Source organism: Pygocentrus nattereri, chromosome 20, assembly GCF_015220715.1.
Source record: "Pygocentrus nattereri isolate fPygNat1 chromosome 20, fPygNat1.pri, whole genome shotgun sequence".
Taxonomy (NCBI): domain Eukaryota; kingdom Metazoa; phylum Chordata; class Actinopteri; order Characiformes; family Serrasalmidae; genus Pygocentrus; species Pygocentrus nattereri.
In genome coordinates, this window is record NC_051230.1 from 18,443,673 (window position 1) to 18,461,450 (window position 17,778).

General features: G+C 38.0%; 1 protein-coding gene across 3 annotated transcripts in view; it reads right to left on the reverse strand.

The window, feature by feature from the left end:
* The window catches only part of si:ch211-204c21.1 (disabled homolog 2), a 45,825-nt gene that overhangs the window by 13,898 nt on the left and 14,149 nt on the right, over positions 1-17,778 (reverse strand). For all 3 annotated transcript variants that reach the window (XM_037531750.1, XM_037531751.1, XM_037531752.1), the window contains 5 exons: positions 15,917-16,119; positions 4,008-4,156; positions 2,920-3,018; positions 2,668-2,799; positions 1,518-1,601 (listed from right to left, as the gene is read on the reverse strand). In XM_037531750.1, coding sequence (XP_037387647.1) covers positions 1,518-1,601; positions 2,668-2,799; positions 2,920-3,018; positions 4,008-4,156; positions 15,917-15,998 — 546 coding nt within the window. In that variant the 5' untranslated portion in view covers positions 15,999-16,119. The remainder of the gene's footprint in view (positions 1-1,517; positions 1,602-2,667; positions 2,800-2,919; positions 3,019-4,007; positions 4,157-15,916; positions 16,120-17,778) is intronic.

Genomic DNA, 17,778 nt, shown 5'->3' on the forward strand with positions numbered 1-17,778 from the left:
TAGATATATCAGTTAAATTATATTAGAAGAAAAGTACAGTTCAAGTTCTAAAACCCCAGACTTGCCACATTTGAAGCCTTCAATCAATATTCACACTTATAGTACTGTACAAAAATCAGAGCCCAACCTTTATTTATTTCATTTTAGACAAAATGGGCATTGTGTTCATTTTTCAGTATCAGGAAAATAAGCAGAAAAAACATGGACACCTCAAAAGCTAAATATATGTATAAAAGAAATCAGTATTTAATGTGTCTACCTTTTGCCTTGATCCCAGATACCATTCTTTTCAGAAAACTTGCTTTCAGTTCAATTATTCCACACCCCCAAAGTCAAGTCTTAGAAGTTGGTTGCATTTTCTGCCTCTTACAATCCAATTAATCCCAATTACAGACTTAGTCAGTCCATTTGAGTTTAGCAGTTTTGGTGCTCCAGTATAAATGTTCTTTTTTTGTCTGTTTTATTTTCTCAGTAACCACTTCTCAGTAACAACACGTTCTTTCAGACCCACAGCACTGTCTTCTCACAATGAAACAATGCACACGTGTGGATTTTTTTCAGGTCTGAATCAAGAGTGGAGCTTGATTTCTCTCTCAAAGATGAAAGCTTTAAACACGGTTTATCTGATGGTGACAGTTTTGGTGGTCCTTCACAGCTGTTAAGAGGAGTACCACTTTCTCTGTCATTTCATAGTTTTTAAACTTCAATTTTAGAAATTCCCATTTTTTATTTTTATTTGACTTTCTCCTTCCTTGTGCAAGTGAATTACTTTATATCTCATTTTCACAGAAATATCTCTGAGAAATAAAGTATATCATGGTGATTTAAGCTGTAAATTAAATGAATAAAGGACTGTGGTCTCTGGCTTTGGCCAAACTCTTGTTAAATTCTGTATTAATGCGACAAGTTATTAAGAATCACTGCGCTGTTCATGGAATAATCTTTGATTGTTATGTTGTCTGGCAACCACAGGCTCATTGTTGGATGGAAAAAGTCTTTATTGTGATTATCATATTTATTGGTGTTTAATCATATTGTATTTTGTCTGCATTTTATAAAAGTAATAAGTAACAAACCTTCATAATTATTTTTTTCTCTGTTTCTCTATTGCTGTGCTTGTTCACTCTGCAGGGCAGGGTAATGCGGTAATGTGGTTGAGATAGTGTAGTGGTTAACACCTCTGCCTTCTACACTGTGGGGTTCAATCCCCACCTGGGCAAACACTCTACACTATACCAATAAGAGTCCTCCTTGGGCAAGACTCCTAACACCGCCTTGGCCTACCTGTGTAAAATGATCAAATTGTAAGGATAAGAGCGTCAGCCAAAATGCCATAAAAAAAATCTAATGCAACTTTAAGAGATAACTGTAATACAGCTGTCATGCTAGTGACCGGCACTGTCTTAAAAATCACTTCCTGAGGCCAGAGGTGTGATTAGCCTTGAACACTATGAATGCTGTAATGGCAGTATTGGGGTCAGGATCGTGTAGTACTCCGTTGTAAAGACTTCCAGTACCTTCTTTGAGCCTTCTGCTTCTTTTTTCTTCATGTTGAAGATGAGTTGAAAGAGATCCTTCAGGTCAATGACAAGAGGCTCCGCCTGAAAGGAAACACAAAGACTGTAACACAGCACTTCCTGAAAGGTGTGTATGTGTGTGCGTGATTAGTGTGTTAAGAGAGAAGAGAATGAGACGGTGTGTGTTAGTTACACTTTTGTGTGTGTGTGTGTGTGCGTGTGTGTGTGTGTGTGTTGGGGCTGCACAATATTTGTCATTTGTTAATCAATATCACAATAAAAGCCATTTACTGATATTTGCAGTATGTAAATAAGCCCTCTAACTACTCACACTGTGCGCAGAGAGCATCCAGACCAATCACAATAGTGTGTTTCTGTGGGTGTTTGGATTGCAGTATTCATGTAATCCAACAAAACTGTTCAAATTTGTTCAATATTTATTATATTGTTTAATATTTAACTATGAGTCAGACATTTTTAATATACTGCAACCACAATATGTAGGTATATGATTGCAATACTAGTATGCAGTCTTAGTTTGTGTTTATGTTTCTCTGTGTTTTGTTAATTTTCAGAACCAAAATGACTCTGTGGGCAGAGAAAACTGAGCTAACCTACAAGATCAAAAACAGCAATGACTTTGTAAACTGAAAAGTCTGAAGGTCCAGACCGAATAAGGTCAGTGTGAATGTGAAAATTCTCATTATACAGGTACTTATATATACAAAATACATGTGGAATATACTGTTATATATAAGTCCTTACATATGTACAAGATACTTACATTTATATAATACATATGAGACCTTTGGACATATAATTACATACATGTACTTACATATATATAATACATAATGGACATATAGTCTCTTACAGATATACAGTGCATGGGAAATATTACATATGGGTATTTACTTGTGGACAAACAGAAAGTGTCCTTGTGACATTAATGTAGAATAAATTTAACATTTTTCCTTCTCCTGAAAAGATACAATTTCAGAGACTAAAGCAAACATAATTTAAACAGACCCCATGTCCTTATTAGGTATTAAAAACAAACATGTATGTGTATATGGCAGTGAGAGAGGGACAGAGAGAAAGAGAGAGAGAGGGAGAGAAAAGAAGTACGCTCAATAGAAACCCAGCAGACCTGCTGTGCAGTTTTTATGGCGAAGAACTGGTGTTGGCCTTCGGCTCCACACACATAGCCAAATGCTCGATTATCAGTCACGTCACGAGCAATAAAGGAGATTTTATTCACCGCATGTTCCAGCACCACTGCCTGCAGAGGAGTCAGCAAGCATAATTAAGCACAATTAATGAAAACAATAAGAGAAATATCTTAATAAGACACATGATAATGGGAGTGCAGTAATGGGCAGCATGTAGAAAGGAGACTCACCCCTGTCTTCTCGTCCATAATGGTGATTCCCGATAGAGAGATGTTCACCCACACCCTCTGCTTGTGTTTGCCCTGAGAGCGAGCAGCTGCCGCCTTGCCCTGAAAACCACCACACACTCAGCGAATTAACCAACATGTTCTCAGCTTCAGAACTCAACATGCAAAGTCGATGAACCAAGGCTTGTTCTGAGAAACAGTCCTAGACTCTGCACCTTCTTATCCCACCTATTTAGCTAAAACGTGAAAGGTTTGACTCTAATAATAAGCCATTATGGCCATCTTATCACAACAAATGAAGTGTTCATCTTTCAGAAAAAAACAGCAGTTTCCATTAGCCTTGATCTTTGCTTTAACCTAGTGGTGGATGATATTGCAACAACGTAACAGTACAATATTTCGAGTAATTCTGATACATAACATCCTGATATTTACTTTTTCTGATAAGTTGAAACACAAAAAAGAGGCAGCGGTGCAAGATTTTAAAAATAGTATCAAAGATATGCACACAACAGTATTTATTCGATGTTTCACATACGGCACTGCACTAAATACAATTACGCTCTCTTTAAAATAAAACATGTTACTCATTCCTCTTTAAGTACTGACAATATCTACAATATGCTCCAAATATCATAACAGTTAATTTTCTGCTTCTGCTCAGCTATATTTTAACCAGCAGACTTTTTTAGGATATTTCTCTTATCAAGTACACAGGCTTTCTTGCAATTGAATCCACTGGATTTAATGAGCTGTTAACAGAATTCTCAAAATATGCGATGTTTAACAGTGAATAACATTACAAGGGAATAATAGACTTGACATGATTTGAATGTAACGTTATTCTGTATAAATATAAAGAAACCAGATTTCATTTACTCTAAGCTAAATGACTAGATTTTAGTATAATTTAACATAATATGCTTTACAATAGATCTGAAACTATCGAAGGCTGACAGCTAATCCACAAAAAACATTTTTCAACACTGTACTCTGAAGTTTTATACATCAAGTGATTTCATCTTACAGTAAGGTCATTCTAACCTGAAAATGAGTTCAATGTGTTTTGGACTGTTTGCCATTTGACCCACCTTCAGTTTCATCATGGAGTCTTGGCTCATTTTGTCCCCTCGGGCCTCAGGCACATCGTCCACTCCGATTAGCTTGGCCTTGTACCGAACACCATCACCTTTGAACCTGGCTAGCAGGAACTCATCTGTTTTCTCTGGACTGGCTGCAGCTGGGATGGAGATAAAGAAAACATAAAGACTGCATTAATCTAATGAAACAAGATGACTTTACCTGTCAGTGCCATGCTGGGGTTATGTAACGATCATACCAAGATAACATTTTGTGAGGTCACAATGTAGAGCTTTAATCGGGCCAGATATTTTCTCAATCAGTCTGAATCTGACCTAAACTCAGTAAACCAGCCCATCCTTACCTAAAGTGTTGAAGTAAACCTTATTGATAAAAGCACATTTGGCTGGCACTTTTTACCAACGACAGGCTGTTTTTCTTACTGTGATTTTAATGCTGGTACATATAAATGATCTCTGTTTTGACTGGCTCTACTGTATTATTGCAGGCTGAAACACTCCTTATAACTTCAGTGTGATTTGGTGGAAATAAACTGCTGTAGGCTGAAAAGGTGGATATGTGTAAATGTGTTAGTTTTGGACATCACAAAAGCAGTGAGTTCAAAATTAGTTGTTTTTGCAGCTTAGTTTCCATATACGGACTGTCTAGACTGGCGGAGTGAATGGGACATTTTGAAACGTTAACAATGTTTACATTCCACATCACAATCTTTTATTTATTTATATAAAGTGAGTACAATTTGGCTTCAAATCTGGCACTAAATTCTGTCAACAGCACAAGTAAGAGACTCCAGTACGCCAGATTAAAAAAAAACAAAAAACTGTTTTTGGGTAATGAAAACAATGGGAAGCAAAAGTAAAACAAGGGGAAAAACAGGCTGTGAGAACTCAAATGTGAAATGAAGACCTGACCTGAGATCAAGACACATATTTGTTGACATCCGAACCTAACTGAAGAAATAAACTCTAATACAACAACGTCTAGTCATATTTAAAGGGGAAGCCCTCTTCTTTTTTTCTCCATAATGAAATGGCTAAGATGTAAACAAAGTCAGCCAGGGTGGTTTGATGTGAAACGCTGCACTCTAGAGAAACCCACCAAGTCAGATTAGTTCACGTTGGTGGTGATAGGGACAAGACATCTGAAGAGTATAATGCCTTTAACAGTTACGTCACAGAAAGTTATTACACAAAATAGTTACAACAACAATCTTTTAACCTAAAATCTACTTTTAAAACACATGCAGGGCCACTGTAAAGAACACGTCGGTAAGTTTCTCTAAAAAGTAACCACTTCACATCAAACCACTCTGAATGAATTGGTTTACGTTTCGAAAATCGAATTCTGCAGAAATGCTGAACAATGGAATTAACCTTTAAACTATTCAGGCATTTGGTTCATGTTACCACCACCATGAACAATTCTGAGATACTAAGTTTCTCTAGAACAAAGCATTTCACATCAAACCACTCTAAATGTCTGGGTTTACTTCTTGACCATTTAATTATGCACATTTTTTTATGTATCGGTGAAATTCCCATTTAAGAACAGCTAAAATTCAGGATGTAGAGATGCACGGCAAAGTGTACAATTACATGAAAAGTAAATGAAAACGTAAAAAGTCCTTTTTTCACACCAGATTCATTAAGTGAGGACAAGCCAGCTAATGGTGATTTAGCTCTTAAAAACACCGACTACAACCTATTAAAATGATTAGCAGCTTGGAAGTGCAGACCAAAAAGATTCTTTATTAGCTGTGAATTAGCTAATATGAAGCATGACACCTTGAACTGCACAGAGCACAAATTCCTCCAGCGACAAAACAATGAACTTGTGAACCACTTCATAAGTTGTAAATCACAAAGCATTTAATTTGTAGACCTCTGTGCTCTGGCCAAGAGCAATAACAAACCATACACAGCACATGGTTCAGTGTAGTGTCTCTACACTGAGACAAAACGTCTGGGAACAGAGTCTCCTTGGCAAGTCTGTACGTTTGACACACCAAAAGGCAATTACAGGTCCGTCACAATCAACACAACCCATTATTAAGGCTTTTGTGCTTCACAAAAAGGTTCTCTCATCATCGCTTGACTTCCTCGAATGGTGTACATTAATCAGGCGTCACAAATGTGGTACTTAATCACAGTACAGGCGATAAAGACCACCTTAGTAATCCACAGCTCTGTTATGGCGATTGGCAATGACTGCAAACTTAAACTGGTGTTTAAGAGCTAAACGTCTCTGCAACTCCTAGCAGTCCTTCAGAGTTCAGCCTCAGAGATTACCCTGGATATCACAGTAAATGTTATGTCTTCAAACATCACATACTTTTGCTGATATAAAGCCTAAAGTAATTTTAGCTGGTTCTCTTCACAGTCTTCTCTGATTGCACTGTATCTTCCAGGTCAGCTGTTAAGATTGGAACTTACCATTACCTTCTCTGCAAGTGCTTTTTCTGTCTTCTTATCAACCCATTAAGCTGCCCATTCTCTGTTTATCTCTCTTGGCATCAGTTTCTCAGTTTGATTTACTTACCAGTCATCCATAAGTCCATTACTCTCTTTCGCTTATCCTCTTTCACAGATTTTGGCAGCTTTGGCTCTACTGTCTCTGGACTTGCTTCTTTGTGAGCTTTGTCTCTTCATCTTGTTCCCATTTTCTGAATTCTCTGTCACTTGACTTTTCTATTCAATCTCTTTCTCAACTCACTCTCTTCCACAGCGCTTTGTGCTTTCTTTCTCTAGAGCTTTTTAGCTCATTATTACCAATGCACTCTTGAAAATTAAGGTGCCAAATTTGGCACTTTGGATCAATGCCATAGAAGAACCCCTTTTCTTCCCTAAAGAACCACTTTTGTTAATGAGAGTGTGCAAAACCCTAAAGATTAAAGGGGGCCACTCTGGCCAAAATGAAAAAAGTCACCATCACTACCTCTGTTTTAAACATTTCTGTAAACATGTCGCCATAGTAGAAGATTCTGCAGGTTGAAGACTTTAAAGACTAGGAACTAAACCCCGCTTTTGATGATGTTCCTTGAAGGTGAGAACTTTTGAATAACTGCAACTGCTTCGGGGTTGGCTGTTTTTTTTCCTCACTTGCTGGTGAATGCTATAGGAAGATTACAAAAATGACTCCTCAGATTATCTTTATAAAATTCTTTAAAAAATCTTTATAAATTTTTCTTCACATTTTTGCCATTAGGAGTAATGCAAGCTTTGTTGTATTTATTAGCCTATAGACTAGGCTAGCAGTCAGGTATGAATGACAGCACAGGGATTCCCAGTGGCTGTATGATATAACTGAATAATGCATTCTGGGTATTGTAGTGAGAGAATATGTGAAAATGATATAAAATCATGAATTCTGTCAAACTGATGAGGCAGAGGGATAATGATGAGCTACAGAAAACAAAGTGACAAATAACATGTTAAATGTTAGTTTTAGGCTAGAATATTCATGCCTCTATGAAGAACCTCTACATAATGTAAAAGCATGGTACCATTTAATGTAGTCAGTTTAAAGAACAGAAGCAGTTCTGTAAAATGAATTGAACTTCCCATCACTACTCAATATACGGCAGGGTTCCCTACTCGGCTGCCGGCCCTGTGTAGATAGCAGGGGCGGAGAGACTAAAAGAAATAATGGGCAATTCCAGGCGGGGGCCCAAACTTTGGTCCTGTCGTGGACAAGCTGAGAGACGCTATTGACATTCACAACATGCAGAGACCCAGCAGGCTGGAGGTTCCCCCTGTTAGCACCAGGAAACAGGACAACCCCCATTAACGCATAATGCCAGCAAATGCGCAGGCCTTTTTCACTCACTTCCTCTCCATCTGAATAGGTCAGACACTACTGACTCTGCTGACTCTGTTTTTGGTAAGTGGAAGAAGAAGGAAAGCTTCAAGGCTTGTTAAAGGGCAATTCTAATAGGTAAAACCTGTAATGATGCTCTTAATCTAATGCAAATTAAGCATTTTGTGAAAAGTGGCTAGAAGCTTTGTAAAGTTTGCGAGAAGTTCCTCTCTATTGACTTCCATTAGTCTGAAGGCACAATTGATGTGTTGTGGTTAATGTTTTCAAAATACTGAATCTGGTTAGAAGAAATAAGTGATGCTTTTCTACTCTGTAAAACCTCAGAGAACCAATTTTTTTCTAAACAGGTGAATCTTGGTATTACTGGTACACAATTAACATGTTTAACATATGTCCTTTGTTTCTTTTAGAGTCAGAGAAACTTAAAGAGCAAAAGCTAACAACCAAGCAAAAACTCCAGAATCATAACAGTGCTATCAAGCAAGCTCATCTGTCTGTCCTTTCGACTGAAAATATGTTTAACTAGCCATGCCAGGATTTCCTGGATGAAAACCCAGCAATAAAGTGATTTAGAACCTTCTATTCTTTAAGAAGTCACCATATAAAAGCCAAATACTGTTGTTATTGAGTCATGGACATCTATTCAGTGTTTTAAAAATCAACAACTAGAGAACATTAATACTGTCCTTGAACAAATGAGAGACCTCCTTTACATGATTAAGTAATATGTTTGACATAAAGTCAGAAGAGCACAATCAAAAATACCATACAGAATGTAAATTGAAAGTAAATGTTCATTAACTATGTACTTCAGTAGGTAATTATGCCATTACATTTAAGCACAGTTTAATGTGCAGTAATGACTCTAGACGTCTAAGGGTTAAAGAAAAAAAAACAAGCCTTCTAACTAAGATAGCCCCCAACAGATGTGTTGAGGTTTTAAAATAGTGAAACATTAGGGGGCAACTCTGTGACCTCACCAAGCACGTCATTTACAGCTTGACCTATGACCGCTAAGCTCCTTAGACAGCAAGACAGCAGCTTTTTGGAACTACAAGTTTCCCATTGTGCTCCTGATATGAGGTGTGCTTTGACGTTCACAAGTGACAGGCACTTAAAACGCCAGCCATTTACAAATGAGCTCCCTGATGCAGGCGATACTGGTGCCAAGGTTAATTGATTCTTTCAGCAGACACAGATATGTCTCAGAGCAAGACTAGCATGTCAATCAAAGCCATTATGTTTTAAAATGTCATGTATGAAGTGACAAGCTTAGCTAAGGCAAAGGAAACTTCATTACCTCAAAGCAACAACTGGGCCAAAAAAATCAAGTGTAGATCATTTTCCCTTCCTCCAAATGTAGACACCTAAGACATGGTGTCAGAGTTTGCTTCTTTAGATTTGTACTGGAAGCTAATGTTAATGGTGTGATGCCAAAGCAGCTAAGCATATGAAACTGAGCAATGGTTTGGAGCTAATGTAGCTAAATAGTAGTATGAAGCTTATATAGCTAAGTCAGGGTAAAAATCTAATGTATCTATGTAATGCTATAGATCGAATGTACCCAAGTAATGATATGAAACTAATGCTGCTAATTAATAGTATGTAGCTAATGTAGCTAAGTAACGGCATGCCTAAATCACATACTTGCATCAAATCATATCAAATTCTCAGTTTGCATGATGCTAATTGACTATAAGCTTCAATTACTTGTTAGCTGCAATCTCATGGCTCCACTGTCTTGGTGGATATACTATCTTTGGCCATCATTTGAGCATTTGATTTTTTCCTCAACCATTGCTAGCTAACAAATAATCTAGCTGAACGTTATTCTCTGCACTGGTTAACACTTTTTAATGCTGTTACTGGAGTTTTAATGGGAAATGCATCACGGTGTGAATCGTCCATCCACCCCAGATGCACTTTATAGCCTGAGTCACCGTAGGCTCCTCAGCATGGGACTGTGAGAATGAGTCCAGTTGTTTTCATGCCTGTGGAAAAAGATCATAAACAGACGTGGTGGAGAAGGTCTCGCAGTTGCAGCTGGAAGGTATTGTGGAAACAGCAACAGAGCCTTAATGGAATCCATCACCGGCGTGCTCCTCTGGAATGAGCAAGCCAGGCAAGACAAACAATACCACTGTGCACCGGGCCCAGCTTAGCAAAATAAATCCAGAGAACTATTGGGTCAAGGAGGCCTGTGAAATGCTGCATACAGGCTTTTAGTGTTCTGTAGGCCACCATGACCTACTTCAGAAGGCGCTGAGCAATGTAACATGGTCACAGAGCAGCCTATGTACATGTCAAATGGAGCTAGCACCCTCATCCATCAGTTCAGCTTCATTAGCAGCCTGCCATTGTTTATCAATGGACTTAGTTTGGAAATCAGGTGTACACGACTTGTATACTAACTGGGCTGAATTTGAAACAACATAAAATTGCCATTTTTGGATTATGTTTATGTTATGAAGAAAATATGCATATAACAAGCCTAATATAAATCATCATACTGTGCATGTTCACACACAAAAAAAGGGATTTACTGAATTTACTTGATTCAAATGTATGCATCACATGCACATAAATAAAATATATAAAAATATATGAATATATCAACACATCTGGCATTAACTGTGTTGATATAAAATATTTTTGTATGGTGCAAAAGTCAAAGACCATTCTTCATTTATTTAATTTCCAGTCAAAACGACTATTAAATACACATAATTCACTTTTCAGGAGATATTTCTGAGCACTTCTTGCACAAGGAAGTGGAAAGATGAAAGAGAATAAGTGAAAAAACAGGTGCTCCCAAAACTGTAGTTCAAAAACAGCTTTAAAGATAAAGTAAATTGGACTAAACCATGCATGACCTGGCAAAACTCTCACCATCATATAAACAGCATTTAAAGCTTTCGTCTTTGAGAAAATCAAGCTCCATTCTTGTTTCAGATCTGAAAAATTCACAGGTGTTTCTGTCCAGCCTTCCTCAACATCACTGAAAAATGCAACTAACGTCTAAGATTGAACTTTGGAGATGTGACTGAAAGCAACACTCCCAAAAAGAATGAAAGCTGTAATAAAGGTAAAGGTGAGACATTAAATACTGAAAGAAAAGTGATATTACACGCACTCATTAAAGCTTCTGTGTAATTTTCTGCTTAACATGTTTCCTGCTTTTTTCCTGACACTGAAAAATGAATAATTTATTGGCTGCTTTGACTGGAAATTAAACGAGTGAAGGGCAGTCTCTGATCTTTGCGCAGTACTGTATATTTCCATATGGCAGTGACGTACAAATTTGAATCAAGTCAATTCTATCCATCACATTTTTCAATGTAGAGCGCTCTTATTATGAGATTTAGTTGGAAGTATATCCAGCCAAAGCATAATCCTTCTAATTTCTGCTTTTTCCACTCAAAGGGAAAAAAGAAAAGTCCTCTATTCAAGAGGCTGAATAGGCTGTCTGTTAAACATTACAACTGTGCCCATTCATATGTACTCCAGATGCAGAACATATAAAGTCAAAATCAAAATATATTAAAAACTATATAACATCCTATGAAGCTGGCTAACTAATAAAAGACGACCCATGCCTCATGTTTCATGCATCGCAGGAAAAAGTACTTGGAAATTATACAAAAGACAGCCATCCTCTATTAACATGAAAGGACATTTTTTCAGAAGTAAAATAATAAAAAGGTCCATTGGCAGATTGATTAACTTATTATATTTTATAACTGAACATCTACATGATCTCCAAATGATTCAATATGACCATGCTCTGCCTACAAATGGGTTCACAGGAACTGTTATGAGAATGGACAAGCTTTACAGAATGTGGCAAAAAATCCATTCAACAGCGCACAATAAGCATATCACTGTTTATAATAAATAAAATTTACAAACAATGTAAAGGGCAACAGGCCTTTTCAAAATATTTCAAAAACTGGAAACGCTAAAAATGGAGATACAAGGTTTTCTTCTGACAACAGCGATATATGTTTATTTGATCAAAATAAGGATATTTATAATACATTATTAATGTTAAATGACATGTATTTTGTATTCGTGTGAAAGGTCACATAGTAAGGAGAGATCAGGTGTAGTATATTTGGTTGCGTAACATTAGCATACACATTTGTTGATTAGCTACAGCAACGTAGTCTAGCTTGGCAGCAGAGCATTTTAACCGCAAACTCAATGTTATGCATCAACTCCAAAGAAATATTGTAGAAGGCTCATGTGAAAATGACAAAACCAATTACTCATTCGATTTTTGACAACTACTGATACTATACTGTGTCATATGGTGTAATAAAAATGACAGTGAAATAAGCTCTGTTGGCTTTTAATTTTATATGAATCAAACCATTCAGATGCTTTCCGTCTGAGGGAGGAGTGACAAAAGAAGCATTCTCAGGCAAACTCTGAAGTTATACTTCAGAGGGAAGATTATATAGAGGTCTACTGTGGCGTCAGCCTGGCTTTGTTAGCTAGTTCGAGGACGTGGACACTGGGCCTGGCTCCCAGTTACATTTGTCCTCTGGGAACAAGCGGTTCCCTTTAAAACCTGACCGAGACAGTCACTATCTCTCTAATGACACGCTTACACAATAATGGGTTTTTAAAACCTCAAAACCAAACTTTAGCACAAAGTTCTTGTCCGGTGGCTGCCTCGCTGTGAAGAAGGAGGAGGTATGTCACGGTACAAAGCCAGAACTCCAGTGAGAAACTCAATAATCCTCCAAAAAAAAAAAAAAAAAAAAAAAAAGAAACAGAAAAAGGAGCACAAACAAAAGGGTTGAGATAAACCAGACCTCAGCACATGGCTACAAGCCTCCCAGCAGTGACTGGCAAAGCTGCTTTAGAAAAACAAACGGCCTGAAAGTGGCGTAGCCATCTGTGAAAACCCACGTTTTGGCCCACACGCCCGCTAACCGAACTCCCAGACATGCTAAGGGCAGGCAACATGCCAAAAATATAATATCAAAACATTTCCACGATACATGATATGTATCACAATATTTAGTTTTCTTGAGGTTAGTTGGAACAGACAAGTTGGAACAGATCAAATGCAGCAGTTAAACAATAGAGCCACATTTTAAAAATCCTAGGGAAAAACTACCTCCATGTTTGCCAAAGGTTTGTTTATATTATGTATTGTTATATATACACAGTACTGTCTAAAACTGCACCTGATAAAATTTTAATTACAAAAGCTATTTATCTGAGCAGTAAACATCTATTTTCTCAGAAAAACACAAGTATTAGTATAATAGGAAATAACATTAACACGATAAGTAGTAGTTTTATGCATGTTACTGTGCTAATTTAGCCATTTCCATCTCCTCTCTTGGCGGCACTGCAGTTACAATGTAACACCTGAATTGTCTAATTTATGCTTAATTATGTTGAATCAGGAAGGCTAGTGATGGAATTTATCAAATCTTTGCAATGATTGGGGGAATCTAGGAGATACCAAAACTTCTCTCACAAGATTTTAAATGACAAATTCTTGGTACTTTTACAGTATTTCTGTTTATTTGCATCTATTCCAGTGTTCTATTCTATGGTGCTTCTAAGGCCAAGATAAGTGGTTTTAAATGGTTTTAAACACTGTGCTTAGGTGCCTAAGACTTTTGCACAGTACTGCATATATACACAGACAGGGATGGGGGAGTAGCTAAATAGCATGCTACTTTTTGTAGTTAGCTACAAATATCTGTAGCTAGTAGCTGTAGCTGCTACAGTTTTATGAAATGTAGCTGTAGCGCCTACAAATTTTTGTGTAGCTATAGCGAAAATTGTTAAGAAGAGCCATTTTGTCCTTTCAGCAAACTTGAAACCACCTTGGGAGCCACAAGATTTTCTGTCCATTTTAGCATCTCGGCTGTAAGTATATCTCAGTGTGCGCTGATGTGCTAATACAGGCTGAAAAATATAACAAACACAAACTCAAGACTCACTTTGCTCTGCTTCAACCTTCAGCTCAGCTGTAGCCGCTTTTCTTGCATCTCAGGAAATTTCTCTACGAGTTTCTTGTAAAATGTCTCTCAATGTTTGACTTTTTATGAGGTTCAAGTCGCTTCTCATCTTCCAGCTTCTCGTTTGACCTCAAACAAGAAGCAGGAGAAGGAGAAGCGACTTCACTTTTGTGAGTTGCTGCAGATTATACGTATCAGCAAACCAGAGTGATTATAAATGTAAATAAGTCCATTAATCTCCAAATGATCGATGTTCGTCTTCTTTCTCTTTGCCCTTTTGTTCTCTGCGTTGCTATGGTGACCAGCAGCCTGCACCTCAGTCTTCAGCGTTAAAGGGTGAATTAGCAGTTCTACATTAACTCCAGCGTTTAAGATGATTTATTGTGAAAACTGTGTTAAAACTGTGTGTTATAACGATTTTACAGCAAAGGAGGATTATTATGTTATTTTACCTAGAAATCTAGTTCTGCTGTGGAGCTGCAGCAGCTCTGCGGCAGTGGAGAGATTATTCAGGCCTGATTCTCACCCCAGCGTCAGAGTCACTGATGAGGATTTTGAGGCTAAAGTGCTGCTGAAGTTTAATAAAGACTCTGAATGTCAATGTCTCTGTATAGAGGTGCACTTTGTAGTTCTACAATTACAGATTGTAGACTGTAATTCTCTGCATACCTCGTTAGCCTTTTTTCACCCTATTCTTCAGTGGTCAGGACCCCCATGGACCTTCATAGAGCAGATACTATTTGGGTGGTGGATCATTCTCAGCACTGCAGTAACACTGATGTGGTGGTGGTGTGTTAGTGTGTGCTGGTACAAGTGGATCAGACACAGCAGTGCTGCTGGACACTGCGTCCACTTACTGTCCACTCTATTAGATGCACCTGCGTTGTGAGTTCACCCTGTAGATGTAAAGTCAGAGATGACATCTCTTGCTGTACAGTATGAGCTAATCATTGTCTAGTCCATCAGTGGTCAGAGGACGCTGCCCATAGGGCACTGGATATTTTTGCTTGGTGGACTATTCTCAGTCCAGCAGTGACACTGAGGTGTTTAAAAACTCCAAGAGCACTGCTGTGTCTGATCCACTCAGACCAGCGCAAGACACATTAACACACCACCACCACATCAGTGTTACTGCAGTGCTGAAAATGATCCACCACCCAAATTTTACATGCTCTCCATGATGGTCCTGACCACTGAAGAACAGGGTAAAGGGGAGCTAACAAAGTATCAGAGAAACAGATGGACTACAGTCTGTAACTGTAGAACTACAAAGTGCACCTATACAGTAAGTGGAGCTGATAAAATGGACAATGAGCATAGAAACAAGAAGGTGGTCATAATGTTATGCCTGATCAGTGTATCTTGCTGAAATGTTTAAATTGGGATTTCATTTCAACAGTTGACAAAGCTTTACACAATATTCTCTTTATATTCAGTTAGTTTTGTTGATTTTTGTTAGGAAAAATCTGGAATGACTGACTTTGCATTTAGTCTTAATTTTTGTTGGATATCACGGCTTTGGTTGTGTAAGTTTGATTATTGGTTACACTTTTTGTATATGTATGATTAAATGCAGTGTCTTGCTCACACTCACTTGGGCTTGTTTAGTGTGTCAGGTGGACGTTCTGACAAGTCAAAAATTAGATGAAAAGTAGCTAAATTGTAGCTGCTACAAATTATGGGAAGGTAGCTACAAAGTAGCTAACTGCTCATTTTTACTACTATCCCAGCCCTGTACGCAGATAACATCACCATACGACCCACCCCTACTATGAAGAGTCCATTCGATAATAAATGGTCTTTGAGGCATGCGCTTTTATGTGGGTATTCAGCTGTCATTAGCCTGGAAGAAGTTAAGTATTCGACAATCACCCTTCAATCAATTCCTGGGAAATTATAAGGAGAGCTCTTATGAACAGAAGCCAAACATTAACATGGCACCTAAATTACATAATTTTCTTATGACATGCTAAAACCTTCAGAAGCCTAAAATCAACACCGATGGAGAACAGGAGAAAAGTCTGTGAATGTGAATGACGCAAAGGCCTGCAGATGTATACCAAGAATGCCCCGGGTTTCCAAACAGTGATACATACCCTTCTTCTTCTCTTTCTTGGATGGTGTTTTCACGGGCGCCTGCTCGGCCTGAGGCGTGCTGGACTCCGTCTCTGCGGACATGCTGGTAGGCCGGCCTCACGTGATGGGGCGATCAAAAGCAGCTGTCTTTTTCTTTTTTCCACTCTGTAGTGTGCTCACCACACGCTGACTCAGAAATAGACCATCTTCAGCGATGCGTGTGCTAGAGGGAGAAAGATAGAAAGGCTGAGTGAGAGAGGAACCTAAAATGTTGGGCTGTTTGTCCAACTGAGATTTGTTTTGAAATATGGACTTTATGTACTGGGCAGAGAATGGTAACAATGTTTACATACTACATCAACCTTTTTGTCCTAAACAAAAAGAGAGGGAAGTAAAGAATATTCAGTTTTCCATGATATGGACATTTTAATTGTGGAGTAACGTATAGAACTGCAGTGAACAAACAACATCCAGCATCTATTAGCACAGGAACTGAAGACTGTTAGGCTCTACTCTTCTGTTTTAAATGCAATTTTGGTTAAAAATAAAATGCTAAAGCTCCGAAGTGCAAGCTGTGCCCAATCAAATAGCAGCACATATGCTGTATGCAACACAATTAAAGACAAAAAAATGTAATTAGTAACTACATGTTAAGGAGCTAGTTACTACCGAGGACTATTAAAGTCATAATATCCCATGAAGCTGGCTAACTAATAGAGAAGTCATGCGTACTTTTTGTTTCTTAAAAAGATAAACTAATAAGAATACAGCTGTTTATTGGTAGACTGTTTATTGTGTTTTATAACTTCACACCTATATAATCTTCAATGGTCTTATACCAGACAAGCAATAAGTAACACCCATAATGTTTATGATATAACTATGTGCCACATCAAAATTTGACAAGCTAGAAGAACTCAAAATAAAGTCTATCAGCACAACAAGCTGATTCATTGATTAAACCATTCAGTCCAAGGAAAAGTTTTTCAACTGAAGAAGTGGCAAGGCAGGGCAGATCAATCTCAATCTCAACTGAATTATTGGAAAGATATGTTCATTTCCACATTGTTGCATACTCTAGATATGTGGTAACCTTCACATGTAACAACAACAAGCTCTGCAGCATCTCCTATTGCATCAGACTCTGTGCTCTGCGTAAATGTGCTCACAAGCAAAAACAACAGCTGAATTAACTTCCTGCACTTTCTCCAAAAATGACTGCCTGCCCTGTTGAGCTATAAATATATCCATTTCATCGCTTATTACACTCCACCTAACATTCTGGCTTCAACGTGGCCAGCTTATCTCTTAAAAATACTTCCTCACATATCTTAAGTCCATACAAGGCCATTTTTAATGAGCATGCACCTCAGTGGTACTGAATTCTCTGAGCTATGACTAATTGTGGCACAGTGGGATTTTTCTTGCTGTAAACAATAACGGCCGAACTCTGTTCTTTTCTGTTCTTAGGTACTCAATAATCTGGCTGTGTTGGATTATCTCCACAGTTCCTTTAACAATAGTGGATGGTGTGGTTGACTGGATGAGCAAATGTTTGGTTAGGTGGCAGGGAGGTTTGTTGGGTGGTTGGACAATAAAATATCATGGAAATAGCGTCATATACTTTTATATGTCTAATAAAAACAAATTCTGTCATGTCATGAATGGCACTGCCTGACCCTTATTCATGTTTACTAAACAGACTAGGTCCTAATATCCTTTGCCTCCTTAGGCAACAAGCCTTGGTATTCCAGCAATCCATCAGTAAAAATGTGGCAACAGGAAGTCAGAGCTTCCCCTGCATCTGGGATCCATATAGACTCAGCCTTCTTCCTACCATAGCCTGGCTATTTTACCATGTTTGTTTTCAATCTAGGAAACC